The following is a 19,514-nucleotide window of genomic DNA, read 5'->3' as shown; positions in this document are numbered from 1 at the left end:
GCAAAACGTCTATCTGACCACTATACAACAGGGACCTAGCAAATGACTGATCATCAGTCTATCTGTCCGCTTTGTACCGCTGCATGTCAGTGCGGAGAGCGCTCTCCATGGTGCTGAAACCTTTTTTCCTGTTGTATTCCATTCTATTCCAGGAATTTACAGAATTGTAACGTGTGAGAGATGGGATCTGTCACGATGATTCCATTCACACCTCTCTCTCTCTCTCTCTCTCTTTCGACCATGAAATGGAAAGCAAAATACAGCACGATATAGTTTCACATGCGGCTATGCACACACCACGCATAGACTTGTTGGTGTAGGCTACTGCGCAATGGCATTTGGCCTGGGTCCTTATTGGCCCACACACACACACACACACACACACACACAAATATGTTTAAATTACTCCTAAACATTAAACACTCTCCTATCCTCCTGGTGGAGACCTGTGCCCAGAAGGGCACTTTTTCTATTTAATTTCTGCATCTCTGTCTGGGCCCATGTAACCATATAATGCATTTAGATGGCAAAAATGGCAGATCTGCAAGTTCAGTGTCTTGAATGAGATCGCACTTGATTACGATTCGGTGCAGGTGTGAATGCAATCCGCAGTAAATAAAGGAAATGAAGCAAATGAGCGGGTGAGGAGCTGAACACAGTTGGAGACGGAGAAGGCATATTTTACGCAGTGCAAAGATGTCCCGTTACCGTGGATAGACGTGGTCGAATGAGGAGACTGAAGCCCTGATCGAAATGAGGACGTGTACATTAATCAATTGCTTAAGAAAACACATAAAAACACTGCAATGGGAGTGCTTGCTGTCACTGTGCGCTCAGCGTTGTGCCTCCATGCCCAAAAGAACAGTGTGTGGCGGCTGCGTGCGTAGAGAGAGAGAGAGGGGGGGGGGGTCCCAGACGGCACGACACATGCACGTTATGAGTGTCATTTTATCACCATATATTTCACTGTGTACTGTAGGCTAGTTTATGAATGGAACACATTGATAAAGGTTCCCCCTGCTGCGTCCCCCTGCTGTCCTTGCCGACCACAATGACCACAGCCTACTATACTATATCCACGGATATCCCATATCCACGGCTTCCCAAGCGAGCCGTCTCTCTCTTGAGAGAGAGAGAGAGAGAGAGAGAGAGAGAGAGAGAGAGAGAGATTTTTACCTGTACTATATTTTCACCTGTACTTTGAGAGTTTTCCTGTACTTTTAAACATCTAAACATTCTGACGAGCTGTGATGAGCGACTATCCAATGCAGAAAGCTATTTCAGAGTTAATATTTTCAATGCCAATCTGGACATAATCAACCAGGAACCAGCTGTCCCAAAGATTCATTAGTATACTGTATACGCGAGACCTCTCTCATGTTTGAGGCTCTGCAACCCATGACCCTCCAGCATGCAGGCGACGATGAGCTATATGAAAAGGCAAAACGTCTATCTGACCACTATACAACAGGGAGCTAGCAAATTACTTTCCCACTCAAACCGGCATAAATACAAGAAGCTCTCTACTCCCAGCACAGACTTTAGTTCGCCTGCAAAATGGCAGCCTTTTATACCCAGCTGGAGATAATGAGAATGGACATTTACAGTTTACAGACAGTTGGAGCAGCTTGTGGCTCACTCTGGGGTCTGCTCACCCTGGCCTCCCCGTCAGTCTTTGCAGGTGGCGCTGCTGGAGCTGGTGCTGCCATCATGAGAGCTCTTCTTCCATGGGATTGATTGGGCTGGTCTCTGGCTGGCTCTTTCTCCATGGGCTGGTCTCTGGCTGCCTGTGTCCGGACAACAGACCTCCACCTCTCAGCCCGGTCCTCCAGCCCTCCCTCTGGATTCAACACTGCCATGGCCTCTGGGTCAGCTAATGACCTACTCCGGCCTCTGGTGGCTCCTCTTCGTCTTTCCTCCTTGCAACTCTTTACATAGCCTCTGTACTGTGCACGGGAGGGATCCCACCACTGCCACCAATTGTAGGAATGACCGTGTTAGTGGCTGGAGAAACAGTACAGAGGCATTGGTAAAGGTTAACCAATGATAGGTTTATTCGCCAAATGAGCATTACAAACATAAAGCATAAATACAAGAAGTTTTCTACTCCCAGCACAGACTTTAGTTCACCTGCAAAATGGCAGCCTTTTATACCCAGCTGGAGATAATGAGAATGGACTATACCATTTACAGGGTGTCTTCAAATGAGAATATACCATAAATAAGCATACAATAAATACATATAAATAAATAACCTTAAACCATACAAATGTTACACGTTTCTGTGAACTACATGAACTATACAACTTATATAATAAGTCCTTCACATTACAACATAAATAAGCAATCACATCTTAACCCCCCCCCCTGCTATCCTGACATGGTCCAGCCCAATCCTTACTGAAACACATCACAGGCAATTATTAGGCATTCAATCAAACCTCAACAATAGAACTCCACATTATTGCACTTCCCAAACATATTGAATCTATAATTGTTAATGACCAAACATTTCCCCAGGTGGAACTCGTTAGCTGAGTGGCCATCTCAGCTAAACACTGCAAAATACAACTGTGCAAGTTAATAAAGTGCCAATATGCTGTGCAATTTAAGTAACAGAGGACCACTCTGTTACAAAAATACGAATATTATTGTTCCCTATCACAGGTAAACACTTGAGTGCAGGTGTAATCAGTTTCACGTGGACACATCAGCCATAGTGAGCTGTATTATTCATTCATCCTTCACCAAGCAGACAATCATAATATGCAAAATGCACACATCATCAGACTTCCAATTGTAATCTGGAATCATTGGATGTTTCTTGGCCTTGCAACAGACATGCTCTTCAACCGCAAGGCTGATCAGACCCCGGCCTCAGCGGCCTAGCTGTGTCCAAGTGGCATGCTACAGCCAGCCCCCACTGTCTCCTTGCAGCTAGGTTATACCAGTCTGTAGCTTTTTGGGTTGCTCCTCAAGTAAGAAAGATCAATTAAACATTCTAATCTAAAGCATCATTGATCACCTTTTGACAACATACAGGTATAACATTACAATTACAGTGTGACTGACTGGACCATAGCATGTGAAACCAGCTCTGTCCACTACTGTAGGCTAGTACATACTTGCCTTAAATGTCCACTGTGGGGCAGCAGTGTTTCAAAAACAGTTTGGTCTATGGATACAAATTGAGTAAAACTGTTTTATATCATTTAACGATTTTCTTCAATTAATTAACATTAAATATACTACTACTACTACTACAATAATAATAATAATAAAAAATTTAAGTACAGCAATACTTGGCAATTTGAGGTCTTCTTTTCCTTTCAGCTTTTCCCTTCAGGGCGGGGTCGTCACAGGGACTCATCTGCCTCCTTCTCTCTCTTTCACTACATCCCTAAATCTTCTCTTTGGTCTTCCTCTAGGGCAGGCCTCCTGCCTGCCAGTTCCAACCTCAACATCCTTCTACCAATATACTCACTATCCCTCCTCTGTGTGCAACAATCTCAGTCTCAGTTTTCCACACTCTCCATTGCTCTGAAATGTTGACCCTATAAGTACTTAAGAGTCCTCCACCATGCACATTTCTGATTCATTTTTATTAACAATAAATTAATCCTTACAAAATGAAATGAGACAATTATTCAGAAATTATTAGCTCATCACTTTGAACATCGAAGGCTTACAATGTACACATTTACACATACACAGGTTTCACTGCCATGCTTTTTCATTCTGCTGTCCCAGTTCCACTGTGCTATTTTGTGCACATGCAACAGGTGTGTGGCATGTTTTCTTGTGTTGAACTGGTTGCACAGGATTTGTCCCAGCTGTGTGTGTGTGTGTGTGTGTGTGTGTGTGTGTGTGTGTGTGTGTGTGTGTGTGTGTGTGTGTGTGTGTGTGCGCGCGCTGTATATCAAAGTTGGCGTGGGATCCGGCCCCAAAAGCCATGTTCATCTTTCCCATTCCAGTTACACAACCTTGACCGTTGCATTACTTGTTACTAAACAATTTATGATACATTCACCGTCTAATTTCCATTCAATGCCAGTATTTTATTGTATTTTTTACCTCTGGCTTACAAGGAGATTTACACGTCATTGCTCAAAGGGATTTGATTCTCAAGTAAAGCGCGTCATTCTTTATTATTATTATTTTTTTCAGATACAATACACCCATGCAATTGAGGCGTGGTTACAGTACATTCACATGCTAATCTCCTCAAGAACCTTCATGGTTCTCTTGGGTTCCATCAGGATCGAGTAGCTCCTTGCCTAACCGAGCTCCGTTCTACTCTCCATGACACAGACCACACTGGCCTCACTGGCCGCACAGATGTTAATGGAAGTTCATTTGACATTATTAAGCATGCAGGTTTCAAGGAGCCCAAATTCCTCAAGTTCTTTTCCGTCTATCCTCGAGTTCTTTTTAGTCTATTCCGAGATGCCCGAGATTCCAGTCTCTGGCACTCTGAAGAAATGTGAACAGAGTGATGTCACTGCACTTGGTTCGCTGTGATCCCGCGGGGGGGCTGGAGTCGTGCAATAATTCATTTTTGCCCTCAACGAATACGTCTCTTGTTTATTCTCCCAACGCTTCACTCCACGTTCTCCACTTGATCTGTGAAAGTGCCAGTGTAACTGGAGGTCTTTGGGTTGCGGCTGGCCCCCCTGTAGCCCATCCTGGCCCCAGTCGGAGCACCCCCGCCCTGGGCCAGGTGGATCCTCTGGACCTCCCTCAGGTTCTGAGCCCGAACCTCCTTGCTCTGAATGGTCTCTACGACTCGGGTGGGGAACCAGCCCCTCTCCCCGTCGTGGAGCCTCTCGCCCATCATCCAGCCTGGAGGGAGAAATGTTTGTTTTGTAATAATAATCAAAGTCTACAAAGTACGTTTTAAAATACTGTAAATGTAGTGGAGTAAAAGTACAACATTTGGTTCTGAGATGTAGTGGAGTAGAAGTAAAAGTGTTGGAAATTGGAAATACTAAAGTGGAGTACAAATACCTCAGATTGTACTTAAGTAAATGTCCACCACTGCGTTTAAGTGGTTAAAGTTGTCAGTAATGAGATCCAAGAGTATACAGTGTGTACCCACCGTCATCTGTTTTCTCCAGGATATTCAGGATGTCAGCCATTTCAATGGAAAGTTCATCTGGTTCCTGAGATGAGTATGACTGAATGCACTGTACCTGTGGAGAGTCTGATAAACACCACACAATTAGCATTCAGAAGAGAATCACAATAATCCTTTTTTGTCACATCACAGTTTAAACCAGGTAAAAAGTGGGTGAAATTAAATTTTATGCCATATAGTTCCCATTGTGTTATTTTTCCAAGAAAACAAAGAAAGGGAATGAGAGAGGGGGGGGGGTGGAGGGGGTAGGAGATCTAGGCAGTAGGCAAGAAAGAAAATGTAGAAGCTCGTTCCACACAAACAGCACACTCGTAGGGTCTCCCATAGCTAATTTACAATACAAGGGGTTTCCAGATATTTCCAAGCTTGTTTCACAAACGGCACAACCATATAGGGTCTCGCTTATCTTATTTACAAGCTGAAAATACTGAAAATAAGGTGCAGGACATTATTTCAAGGTGCCACATTATTCAAGGTGCAACGTGGCTCAAGAAGAGCTAAAGTCCAGGTCAACTATAGTCCCTAGTATAATACACAGTAGGTTCAGGGTGAGCAAAAAGAAGGTCTAAGGCCAGCCTGTCATCAGGCCGCCGAGCAACACCCATGCCTTGCTCAGCGTCCTGATGGCAGACTCATGTCGTGCTTCAGCAATCTGACGGCTGTCGGGTGGAAACTGTTCCTTAGCCTGGTGGTGCTGCTCTTGATACTGCGGTGCCATGCGGTGGGTCCCTTTGGCCTTCCGCGGGCGCTGGGCACTTATATCTGCATATTATAGATAAAATGACTGTGCCCCTTGTGTTCTTAAATATGTGATTTAAAATATGTATATTATATATACATTTTAGTCAACTAAATCAACTGTAGATTTAGTATACTAAAATCTTGTGATATTTAGTTGACTAAAACCAGACTAACACTAAAACATTTCAGCTGACTAAAATGTGACTAAATCTAAATTAAAATGTATTCAAAAGTCATGACTAAAACTAAATCAAACTTTGCTGTCAAAAGCAACACTAGTGTCTCTCACCTGGTTGATGGGCACTGGTCGACATAACAACACTAGTGTCTCTCACCTGGTTGATGGGCACTGGTCAATATAACACTATATCTCACCTGGTTGATGGGCACTGGTCAATATAACACTATATCTCACCTGGTTGATGGGCACTGGTCAATATAACACTATATCTCACCTGGTTGATGGGCACTGGTCAATATAACACTATATCTCACCTGGTTGATGGGCACTGGTCAATATAACACTATATCTCACCTGGTTGATGGGCACTGGTCGACATAACAACACTAGTGTCTCTCACCTGGTTGATGGGCACTGGTCAATATAACACTATATCTCACCTGGTTGATGGGCACTGGTCAATATAACACTATATCTCACCTGGTTGATGGGCACTGGTCAATATAACACTATATCTCACCTGGTTGATGGGCACTGGTCAATATAACACTATATCTCACCTGGTTGATGGGCACTGGTCAATATAACACTATATCTCACCTGGTTGATGGGCACTGGTCAATATAACACTATATCTCACCTGGTTGATGGGCACTGGTCAATATAACACTATATCTCACCTGGTTGATGGGCACTGGTCAATATAACACTATATCTCACCTGGTTGATGGGCACTGGTCAATATAACACTATATCTCACCTGGTTGATGGGCACTGGTCAATATAACACTATATCTCACCTGGTTGATGGGCACTGGTCAATATAACACTATATCTCACCTGGTTGATGGGCACTGGTCAATATAACACTATATCTCACCTGGTTGATGGGCACTGGTCAATATAACACTATATCTCACCTGGTTGATGGGCACTGGTCAATATAACACTATATCTCACCTGGTTGATGGGCACTGGTCAATATAACACTATATCTCACCTGGTTGATGGGCACTGGTCAATATAACACTATATCTCACCTGGTTGATGGGCACTGGTCAATATAACACTATATCTCACCTGGTTGATGGGCACTGGTCAATATAACACTATATCTCACCTGGTTGATGGGCACTGGTCAATATAACACTATATCTCACCTGGTTGATGGGCACTGGTCAATATAACACTATATCTCACCTGGTTGATGGGCACTGGTCAATATAACACTATATCTCACCTGGTTGATGGGCACTGGTCAATATAACACTATATCTCACCTGGTTGATGGGCACTGGTCAATATAACACTATATCTCACCTGGTTGATGGGCACTGGTCAATATAACACTATATCTCACCTGGTTGATGGGCACTGGTCAATATAACACTATATCTCACCTGGTTGATGGGCACTGGTCAATATAACACTATATCTCACCTGGTTGATGGGCACTGGTCAATATAACACTATATCTCACCTGGTTGATGGGCACTGGTCAATATAACACTATATCTCACCTGGTTGATGGGCACTGGTCGACATAAAGCGTGTGCGTCGGTTGGGAGTGAGAGCACAAATCCACCGCAGCTTTTCGCTCCTGTCAATGTCAGACATTTGGGATTGATCAATACTAGCCAGTTATTGCAGGGATTTCCAACCATTTTCATACCAAGGTCCATTATTTATACAGAATTTGAGCCACGGACCACCATTTGATGAGATTTAACCTCTCATGCCAAAGACTATTTTGTCGTTATGATTTTGTCCACAATTGCATGCTGTATGTTGGTACCATTAGGAGAGACAACATTCTACATTCTCTGGTTGTGTAGACTTCTTGTAAATTAAGTAATGCAGATCTTTAACAATAATTTTATTTAAGGGTCCAATTGGTTACCAACTCTACATCATTTAGCTGGGGACCACATGGAACCCCCTCAAGGCTCAAGGGCCACTGGTTGAGAACCAATGAGTTATTGACTTGTTGCTATAGGGTTGCCATTCTGCCAAACGTCCCTTGAAATATGTATCATCCCCTATTATAAGGGACACACTTTGTTTATTATTTTTTGGGGAATCAATGAACAAACAGAAGGTAAGGAGGGGTAAGGAGGCCAAATTCATCATTCATCATTTTGGGGGTCCTTGACACGAAAAGGTTTGAGAACTACTGATTTAAAAGCATTTGTAGTCTTAATGGTATACAAACATTAAACTTCATTTACAAGAAGTCCTTTTTCATGTAGTTGGCAACCCTAGCTTTGCAGACTGAGGTTTGCGGTGTTGCTCCAGATACTCACATGCTGGTGGTCTTCAGCAAGTAACTGACGGGACGTTCTTCCTGGTTCTCCAGGAGCTTCAGATTGAAGACGTTTGCCAGCTGCTGGCCCTGGTCCTCGCAGTCTTCAGTCCTCAACATGGCACGTGTGCACCAGTCAATGACCTGGAACTTCTCCCCGCTATTAAAGGTAGGGCAACAGTTAAGGAACAACCTCTGATATTTAAATACTACTCAATGTCTAAACAAAACATATCACTTTCCTTTTTCATATCATTATATGGAAATGACTGAGGATAAGTGATGTTTTGGATTAAAACAAAATGTTTTTTATCTTTCTTTCAAGTTTGATTGATAGTGTTTGTTCAATAGTCTCACCATCTCTCCACCTCTTTAATAAACAGAAGCCAATCAGGAAAGAGTACCCATTTATTGTTTTATTTTTTTATTTGTATTTCCTGTGCAAGTTCTTTCTCCTGATTGGATGAAATATATATCCCGACCTGAAAATGCATTTTCTGCTTACTAAAGAACTGGAGAGATAGGGACACTGCTGTTGCCGAACAAATATTTTATATCAATGAGTACTATCAGAATATGGAGCCATTTAACACTTACATTGTTGACAAAAAATATCACTTATACCCTCCCTTTAAAAGGTACCTTTAAAATGAGATGTTTAGAAAATGTGACCATACAGGTATATAGCAGAGTGGAATTGCACACAGTGATGAAATCACAAGTGGAGGAAGCTTCTAGAAAGATGTACACTGTGTGGCCAGTACTGTACTTGGAGTACAATATTGGCCAAGGCTTTATCCATTAGAAAAGGATTATAATCAATCTTTGACGTATTTACAAACTGAACTCCCCAACCAGTGAATTATTCAAGGAAAGCCTGTGTGGCAACTGAGGAAGGTCGGTGACGCTGGAGGGACAGCTGAGGAGGGCAATGACAAGGACATGTGACACAGATGCAGAGAAGGCTCAAACAAACCAGTGAACCACCTAGCTTAACTCAAATACACCAGAGTATAAGGCCAAGTGTGGACAAGGGACGGACGCATTCACACCGCAGACAAACAGTCTGGTGAGACGTACGAGGACCCTAGACAGGAAGCAAAGCATAGTCCTAGAGATCCTAGTCTAATATAAGTATCCTTGGATTTCTATTTCTTTATACAGAGTTTATGAGGGTTTGGGGGAGGACCTCCTTCACACCTCTACACAGAACCGCTCAACTGAATGTTGGGGCGGGCAGATGTAGCTGTTCAAACACCTTTTAGAAATATTTATAAAACATATTTATTGTTTTATTGGTATACATCACTGAGGATACGTCCCAGGTGCATCCATGCGATGTGTTTTAGTTATAGTTTAAGTTATTCTATTTATAGTGACTCATAGAATAGATGTGACAACCAGGTATAGTCTGGTGAGTGACCACCGGAGAGACGGGTGACAGCCGGAATGTAGACGGCACCCGGGTGAGCAGTATGGGTTAGCGCCCCAGCCTGTGACCTCCGTGAAGAAACCCTCGGTGAGGCCTTCAGGAGGGCCATTATAATCCACCAATCCTGAATGAAGTGCCTGCAGGTCCTGGGAGTCTGGTTTGTGTGGCCCTGGTTTTTCCCTAATGGGACTGATTGAGGGTACTGTAGCAACTGGGACGTACTGTAAGTCGGGACTTGATCACCCCGGCTGGGTCACCTGAGTGAGGGGTATGATGTTTGAGAGACCCGAAACCCCGATGACCTTGAGATACATCACTGAGGATACGTCCCAGGTGCATCCAACTTTTTTATATTTATTCTTTTGAACAGGCTTGATTAACGTTTCCTTTTTGCAAATGAATTGGCGGCACATTTGGTTACCCTGCCAACCTGGAGAGGCGCTTGGTGATGAGCAGCAGGTTGTTGAACAGGAACAGGTAGACTGGGTGGTAGAGCTTGCGGCTACGCATGGTTCGAGTGCTCTTGGGTCCATTCATCTGCTGCACTTCACCCTTCCTCAGGAGCCAGCGGGAGTGAGAGATGATAGCCACGGACTGCAATGGTTAATAACAGACCATAATAAGTTCAGTGTTAAAAGAAAAGGTTTGCTAGGATAGTTTAATAATGTTCACAGATACATAGCCGATTCATATAATATATTATTCAGTCTATTACAGTACAGCAGTGGTTCCAAAACGTTTTAGCTCAAGACCCGAAAAAATAAAGTAGACTGAAAAAGTGAAAATAGCAGATACAAGCTCACAACGCGTCACTTGTAGTCGTAGATCAGCTATTTTCACTACTTTTATTACTTTCATTACTTACTCACTACTAACATTTGTTTTCTGAAATGTCTTCATGAAATTACTGGGAAAGAAATAATTGAATTTGGTTTTTAATTCTTGATTTTCTTGGGAATGTTTTTTGAAAATGTTTTTGAAATAATAATAATTAAAAACAAAATGTAGAAAACAAAAAATATAGGGATCCAACAAAAAAATGTCCACCGCCCACAAATAGGTACTTACTTACCCACTGTTTGGGAAACATTGCCGTACAGTAGCCTATATAATCACAGATATCCATATAGATATTTGGCAAATTGTGTTAGTCTTTTTTGAGCAGGTGCATATACTTAAACCATATACTGCAGATCGAGCCCAATGTTTAAAGGTTACATCTAGAACGTTTTATTATTAGATAAGATGACTTTGATCTCTCTTAGCTGAGGACGTTATACTTATGTAATTAGTTGCAAGCGAGATTGACTTTGTGGATGATTGTGTGTGACTGTATGAAATGTGTTTTGACATGAATACCTTGGATTTAAATTCGAGTGTTTTGTCGATTGTGATGAGCTCCTCTGTGCGACTCATCTTCCTCACCCCCTCATTACACTCATACACAATCTGTTGTGGACAGAAATTCACACCATTAGGAAATTAATCATACACTCAAAATTGCACTTACTGTAAGTACAGCACTTGAGTACAAGTACAGTACTTAGTTACTTTCCACCACTGCTTGATGGCTATTTACCTTCTCCAATAGCTGATGTGCTTTGATTGCGTTGTGCTCCCTCTCAGAGTTCACCTCTACCTTTTTTAGGATGTTCTGTACAAAGAAAACACACATTTAAAAAAATTCAAAACAGACAAAAACACTTTGAACCTTGAGCATTATACATGAACATTTTCAAAGTGAAAATGTTATACTTTTTATATTTAAAAAAAATCACACCTGTGTGAACTGAGTGGTGCAACTCCCCTCTCCCCCCCCCCCCCTCTCTCCTCTCTCTCATTAGCAACAGTGCAGCACTAATACTATCTCTCTCTCTCTGTTTGCTCATGGCCACATAGGTGAACACATAGGTGAACACGGACATTGCTGTTCCTTGGAGTGGTTGCACCACTCAAAAAAGTGTTAAATCGCTCCACGAAGAAGCAGGGCAAAATTGGACCATTAGGGCTGTGGCCCAGGGGCCCTTCGGGGAAATTGGGTCAATTTAGGTCAAAAAGTTGTTACAAACACGAAGAAACACAAAGTATTCTTGCGCATGAGCGCTATGGGGGCCCCAAAGAAATTAGCGGCCCAAGGGCCCTCATGGGGGTTAATCCGTCCCTGCGAAGAAGTATCATGTTCACAGGTTGCACGTGCGTCGTGCGCCACACATGTGAACATGATATGAACTGCCTCTTTGTGGGCTTCTAATTGGATGAAGTATCCCAACCTGAAAATGTATTTTCTGTTCACTAGAGCGACTCGCCACTTAGCCACTCGGCTACTGCCTCCTGTCATATTATATGATGTTTGTCAAATTCCCCACGCCTCACATTGAAAAGCTTCAGTACTGTACTCACCTGTACGAGTAGCTTGAGCCTGGTGATCCTCTGGAAGGGGAGGATGAGGAAGGAGGTGAAGGACAGACCTCGGACTCTAGGCTGGTTCTCCAGCGCAGCCATGGCCTCACGAAATGCCTGGTTTCCCTGTCTGGACAAAACACAGGAATGATCAGTGGAGATGCTCGGTTGTTTAACAGCAGAAAGCAGACGTGTCTTCTCAGGTATCCCTCTAGTTCGACTCTTTTGTGAAGGTTATAGGGTAGAGAGACTAGAGTAGTAGGAGTACTGTGCTGTGTGTGTGTGTGTGTGTGTGTGTGTGTGTGTGTGTGTGTGTGTGTGTGTGTGTGTGTGTGTGTGTGTGTGTGTGTGTGTGTGTGTGTGTGTGTGTGTGTGCGTGCGTGTGTGTGTGTGTGTGTGTGTTCCAAAAGCGATCCAACCTAATTGACCTAATTTCTCCATCAATCAATGGCAAATTATGAAACGTGACAGGACAAAAGCTGTATATAGGAGGGGCTAGGGCCCCTCAAAAATCACCCTTGTGTGAAGTGAGCGGTGCCTTTTATTATGATGATGATGTATGATGATGAGAACGTCATCTATTACTGTATACGGAATAAAAAGTTTATACAGAATAAATACATTTTGCCATTGACTTGGAAGACATAAACGTCACGGCCGGGGGCACACAAAGAAACACGTTGGATCGTTTAGCACAGCGCAAAAACACACAAAATCCCCACAACCACTGCTTTGCAATGTATTTGTCTGACCACAAGGGGGACACCTCCACAAATGCTACAAGAGCCACCAAGCCCACCATGAAAGTTTATCATGAGAGTACTCCCTCTGGGTTTTACTGTCTGCAATGTTGCTTGGGAGAGAGAGGGGGGGGCAATCGCCTTTTGCTTTGTGACGTGCAGTCTGTAAATAATCTGCAGTGGAATGAGCAGCACTGAAAACCTCTTAAGAAGCCTTCATGGGTGAGAAAATACCACAACAATACAGCAGCAGCAGCCAATGAAAGCAGCTGCTTCCGAGACAAACACAAGGCTACAACTACTGTAGTCAAGTCACTAGGTATGTGTGTGTGTGTGTGTGTGTGTGTGTGTGTGTGTGTGTGTGTGTGTGTGTGTGTGTGTGTGTGTGTGTGTGTGTGTGTGTGTGCCTCATTGATATCCATGCAGAGCTGACAATCCTGACATGACTTTATGTGAAGTGTGTGACACAACGTTCTAGGTCAGAATGTGATATCAGCCAGTTTCAGACTTGGAGTATCTGGTGACGGTATACACATGGAGGTCATGGAGTTTCCTCTCCCGTGTTGTAGGGGACACAAAGCCCTGTAACACCTTGCAGCACCTCACATGATCAGAGTGGACCGTGGACCTGCAATGATGTTGATTTTATGACATTATGATTGTGTTTCTGGCAGGTGTCGAGGCAGGTACCTATAAGTCAAAGGCCTGTATTCAAAAGTTTACTAGAGTCAAATTACAAATGTATTGGCATCAAAAACAGTAGATCTACAAGCTCATGCACAACATGTCGCATTGTGATGCGTTGTGAGCTTGTAGAACAACTATTTAGAACAGCAAAATTCTAAAGGTGTAGGAATGACCGTGTCTGGAGAAACAGTACAGAGGCATTGGTAAAGGTAATTCCAATGGTATGTTTTTCACCAAAGGAGCACTACCAACTGGCATAAATGCAGGAATCTCTCTACTCCCAGCACAGACTTCAGTTCACTGGCAAACTTCCTCGGGTTGAGTACAGAGTGACGTAGAGGGTGCGCTGTGACTGGCCAGTCGCTGTGATTGACAGCCTACACCTAAACCTAACCCTAACCTTAACCTCAGTAAAACTATACCTAAACCTACCTAACCCTAGCCCTAACCTCAGTAAAACTATACCTAAACCTAACCCTAACCTTAACCTCAGTAAAACTATACCTAAACCTAACCTCAGTAAACTATACCTAAACCTAACCTCAGTAAAACTAACGCAGTGGCTGGGGGGCGTTTCCAAGAACCCGAATGCGAAGAATTAGATACCATATTAGCGCTGGAGATAATGAGAATAGTCTATACCATTTATAAATCCTTCACAACAACATAAATAAGCAATCCCAAAAGCACATCTTAACGCCCCCTGCTATCCTGACATGGTCCAGCCCAATCCTTACTGAACACATCACAGGCAATTGTTAGGCATTCAATCAAACCTCAACAATAGAACTCCACCTTATTGCACTTCCCAAACATATTGAATCTATAACCCACATTGCACTTGCCCCTCATGTTTGTTAATCACCAAGCATTTCCCCAGGTGGAACTCGTTGGCTGCGTGGCCATCTCAGCTAAACAGGAAACGGTATTCAACAATAAAATCATGACTGTGCAAGTTAATAAAGTGCCAATACATGCCAAAGCGCCAGTGAGTCACCCAGGCAGATGCGTGTACACGCTTATCGCCCTCAGGCGTCTTACTGGTAATTATCTAAATCTGCAAAGTAACTTGTAACTAAAGTTACAAATGAATGTACAGTATAGTAAATAGTATAGTACATAAATGTACAGCCTCTGAGTTGTGGATATACTTTCCACCACTGATTTCTGGCTTTGCCACTTAACTGCTACACCAAAGCAGTAATTAATTAGCTAACTACAAGCCTGATTTATCCATAGAGTTATGAAGGATAGAGGGAGGACCGGAGCGACAGTCTGCTATGCATTTCAATGGAAGTTGCTCAGTGGCGTTTTGAAGCACCCAGAAGACTGCCGGAAGTACCATTATAACTCATTGGCTCGAGCGAGCGGAAGTTGAGAGCGGTCTTAAATTTGAAGTCAGGGTTGACGCATGTTACGCACATGACGTCACTGAACGTCCGCCCACCTCCATGAACGTGCTGCAGTTCCACTCTTGGACAGTATGTAGTGGCAGCTTCAACGTTGGCCAGCCCTTCTGGGGGCTTGGATTTATCGTATGTCGCATACTAAAACTAATCTACAAGCTCACAATGCGAGCGTGCAACACATCATAGGATGGAGAATAAATCAACGGTGCAGAGAACAATAGTGGTAGTATGAATTACCCTGTGCACATACTGTAAGTGTACACACACACACACACACACACACACACCTTAAAATGTTATTGCTCACACACGTATATCCAATACCATATACGTACACCCATTGCTGCTTTTTGTCATATTTTCCAGAGCTTACGGGCGGGGTTGCCATTTAATTTTTCCTTTGCGTCTGTCCCTTATATTAGTCCGTGGGAATGTCACTGTGTGTCACTCAGGTATGTGGTAGTGATGACGGCGGACTCAGGCTACATTCATCACCAACCACACCTTGCACATCACAGCCATCCAAATCAACAGCTAACCTGTTCTGTGCTCAAAATACAGATTTACAAAAACATTGGCGGGCTAAAAAAAAATAAACACTCACACAGAGCGACAAATGAGGGGATGAAAGATCATCACTATTATGTCACATTTTCTGTCTCTCCCTATTCTGCTCTCTCTCTTTCTCTCTCTTTCTGTTTATGGAGAACATTTGTCAGTAAGCATTTAGACAGCTGAAGATCACCAGATTGTTATTCAAAGGAAAGTTGTGACATTGTTGCACCCAGTGTATTCAGTGTAGCGAGTACAGGCTTCCCTCTTAGTTGATGGACAGCCACTTTGGGTTCTGCTGAAGCCCCCTGGCCCTGTGCTAATGAGCCAAGTTAGTATAGGTCAGACTTGCTTATTGTCAGCATCAGCCAAGAAACGAGGATGTCTACCTCCCTTTACAAGGCACCCTGTTAGATGGTTTGCTGACGTGGAGCTGTGTCACACCTACCATCAGCTCCAAGCACGCCTTGGCCACCCAAGCTGTGTATCACAGCTTGGGTGACTCTACCGACTGAACTCTCCAGGCACTAATGAGCCAAAGCTGCAGCCATACCGGATTTAGAGTCATACGGTGCGCTTAAACCAAGACCTAACCATACAAAGAAGATGGAATCCCCAGGCACAAGACCCTTCATGTGACACTACCAGTGCATGGATAGGCATAGGCACAGGTTCACATGACAACAGATCTGCACGATGTCAAAAGTATAGAAAGGAGAAAACAGCAACCACATCGCCAACCACTCCCTTAGCCTTACAGCCAAAATATATAATCAAAATAAACCGCAAACCTGTTCTGTGCTGAAAGTACAGACTAACATTGATGGACAAAAGTTGGTAAAAGTTTAATAGGCAGTGTTGATGGAAACTGATGTCAAAATGCTCTCGCTCCGACTCTCACACAATCCTGTGAGTTGTTCATGTCAGGAACACCTGATGAGGCGGTATAGTATAGCATGTCTAATTGTAATCATAATTACATTAGCTGGTTGCAATGCAAAAGCAAACATGTGCAAGCTGTTTTGTAAATTGTGAGTTTGTGACACATGATTGTGACAATGAATTAACAGGCAGACTTTGTGATAATTCTTAAAGGTATCCCCGACAAAATGATGCCATAAAAGTTCTATATGCAAATACCTCAGCGACCAAATTACTCCTGACTGAGAAACACCATCATTCCCCATCCTTGCTAGCTCCAAGGCGACACACTTGCCCCGTTTCTATTTATTATTGTTGTTGATTATGATCTTCGTATGTCAGTTAATACTATCAATGATAAGGGCTACCAACTAAACCCTAGCAGAAGCTCGTCATCCTGATAAATACCTAACCGATACTGACTTCGCTGATGACATCACGCTTATCAGTCAATCATTGGAGTATACACTCAGGCTCTCCTTCAGTCTCGTGTTGGTCTTTATCTCAACGAGACAAAAACGGAATATATGCAAATCCAACAATAACCACGTTATCAAAACACTTAACAACACTCCTCTGAAACAGGTTGAGGACTACAAGTATTTGTGTTCATATATCTTCTTCCCAAAAGGACTAGGAACTTTCAAACTAGGAAGGGTATGGCCTGGTCAGCCTGCAAGGACATGCATAAGATCTGGTCGTCCCAGCTTAGTAAGAGGTTCAAAGTAAAAAATATTTAGGACAACCGTCGAGCCGATTGTACTCTATGGCTCCGAGACATGGACACTATCAAAGAAAATGGAGAAACGGCTGGATGGCACTTACACCCACCCGCCTTCTAATGAGAGCGCAAAATCTCTCTTGGAAAAGAGCCACCCATCGACTAATCTAATATACGGCAACCTTGCCTGTGTTTCTTCACTAGTCCGATCCAGAAGAACACAGTTTGCTGGCCACTGCTACAGAGCTGATAATGAGGTTATATCCTTCAAAGTTGCAATGCATTAGTCTATTTTTGTACTATTATTTGTTGTACTTTGTGTGTCCAATGTAGTATAAAGAACATAGCATTTGTACATTCAAAGAATGTTTTACCTAAACTAGTAACTAAGGTTTTCAAATAAATATAGTGGAGTAGTAGTACAATATTTGGATCCAAGATGCAGTGGAGTAGAAGCAAAAGTATTGGAATTTGGAAATAAACTGCAAATATATCAAAATGTTACTTAACATACAGCGTACAGTACTTAAGTAAATTACTTTCCACATTTGCATTTAGGAATAGCGCTACAAGGTGACAGGTAGCTGATTTGTGTAGAAATATAATCTACTTGGGTGTCAGTAATGAACAAAATGATTGTATATTACAGTATATATATCAAGTACACAACCCAACCCGGCATTAGATCAATGCAAACAGTCTCCAAACACACATACCATACAAAAACTAGATTCTGATGCTAAAATAAATGACGAATGTCACACTATATGTTTGTGGAAATGTTACAATGAACTATTTTTGAATGGTACCAGCCGCGCCAAGGACGAGGCGTGTCTGTATGTCTGTCCGTTCATCCATTTGGAGCATGGAATGTCTGTTTGTAGCATGACCTATTGACACGCATATACACACACACAAACAGAAATTGGGGTCAGTCAGGACGCACGCACGCACGCACACGCACACACACACACACGCCACACCCTCCTGCTTAAGTCAACAAATGTGCTTGACTCCTGATTGGGACACTGAGACACACACACACACACACACACACACACACACACACAAGCCAGGGAGGAGGGCCTTCTCTCAACACTACAGTACAGTACAGTACAGTACAGTACAGTACAGTACAGTACAGTACAGTACAGTACAGTACAGTACAGTACAGTACAGTACAGTACAGTACCAGTAATATAGTATGTCTAGTTGCACGGCTCAGATCACACAGGTGTGATTTTTAGGGTGTGTGTGTGTGTGTGTGTGTGTGTGTGTGTGTGTGTGTGTGTGTGTGTGTGTGTGTGTGTGTGTGTGTGTGTGTGTGTGTGTGTGTGTGTGCGTGCGTGCGTGCGTGTGTGTGTGTGTGTGTGTGTGTGTGTGTGCGTGTGACTGCGTGTGCGTACTCCGTGAAAGGGATACCCACAATATTCGCCGGTATGTCTTCTCCTGGTATCCCTGGTTGATGACATAAGCGATGAAGACGTTGAAGTGATTGTTGGCATGGTATTGGACGATGTCACACACGTCCGAAATCTGGATGGACTGCTCTATTCTGTTCTCCAGATCCATCAGGAACCTAATGCAACAGCAGACAGCATAATTTCATCTGGGAGTTCGGGGGAGCTTGTCGTTTGGCTATTTTCAAATGGCCAAAATGTATATAGGGTGTACATGATATAATATTTGCCTTGATGTAGTGGAGTACTGTATACAGTAAGTAAAAGTACTGAAAATTGGAAATACTAAAGTACAGTACTTTTGTAAATGTACTTAGTAACTTTACACCGCACTGGAAACAAGATTGAACTGGCACAGTATTTTAACCACTTTAACCCCAAACAGTGCTTCCCACCAATGGGCCCCTGGCCACAGTCTTATTCTTCCCGGGGGCTCTATAGTCGATGCTCTAGTATTTATCTCAACACTAAATCTCTTCGCATAAAATAGCCGATATACAAGCTCACAAGTGGTTCAAGTGGTGAATAAGGTAAAGCGCAAGGTTCCTACCTTTCACTGGCCTTCATTACATCCTCAATGTTGGAGAACAGGAAGTGCATGTCTGATTGGTTGAGGGTGTTGACCAAAACAGGGTTACGCAGGAAGTGGGTCTCCAGAACCTCCAGGCTCTTGTAGTAGGACGCCTCGGAGGACACCAGCTCAAACATGGCCTGAAAGAGAGAATGGTAGGAAACGTCATTTGGTTTGTTTTTTACTGGAAAGCAGTAATCAGTGACCTGCTCCACTTCCTCCCCACTCATAACAGGCTTAAAGACGGACACCGTGCCCTA

The 19,514-nt window shown here is 43.1% G+C and overlaps 1 protein-coding gene across 2 annotated transcripts in view; it reads right to left on the bottom strand.

The window, feature by feature from the left end:
• Positions 1 to 3,604: 3,604 nt before the first annotated feature.
• Positions 3,605 to 19,514, bottom strand: part of ngef (neuronal guanine nucleotide exchange factor) — a 34,440-nt gene continuing 18,530 nt past the window's right edge. Inside the window, exons 6-15 of one of the 2 annotated variants that reach the window (XM_080771715.1) lie at positions 19,234 to 19,394; positions 18,650 to 18,802; positions 12,194 to 12,323; positions 11,373 to 11,447; positions 11,153 to 11,242; positions 10,215 to 10,387; positions 8,363 to 8,521; positions 7,580 to 7,659; positions 5,099 to 5,203; positions 3,605 to 4,842 (exon numbers count right to left, since the gene is read on the bottom strand). In XM_080771715.1, coding sequence (XP_080627841.1) covers positions 4,601 to 4,842; positions 5,099 to 5,203; positions 7,580 to 7,659; positions 8,363 to 8,521; positions 10,215 to 10,387; positions 11,153 to 11,242; positions 11,373 to 11,447; positions 12,194 to 12,323; positions 18,650 to 18,802; positions 19,234 to 19,394 — 1,368 coding nt within the window. In that variant the 3' untranslated portion in view covers positions 3,605 to 4,600. The remainder of the gene's footprint in view (positions 4,843 to 5,098; positions 5,204 to 7,579; positions 7,660 to 8,362; positions 8,522 to 10,214; positions 10,388 to 11,152; positions 11,243 to 11,372; positions 11,448 to 12,193; positions 12,324 to 18,649; positions 18,803 to 19,233; positions 19,395 to 19,514) is intronic. The other variant, XM_080771716.1, reaches the window with a different exon arrangement.

This window comes from Protomyctophum bolini, assembly GCF_963924005.1.
Source record: "Protomyctophum bolini genome assembly, chromosome: 9".
In the NCBI taxonomy this organism is placed as follows: domain Eukaryota; kingdom Metazoa; phylum Chordata; class Actinopteri; order Myctophiformes; family Myctophidae; genus Protomyctophum; species Protomyctophum bolini.
Note: the sequence above shows the minus strand (reverse complement) of the source record. Positions and strands in the feature narration are given on the sequence as shown.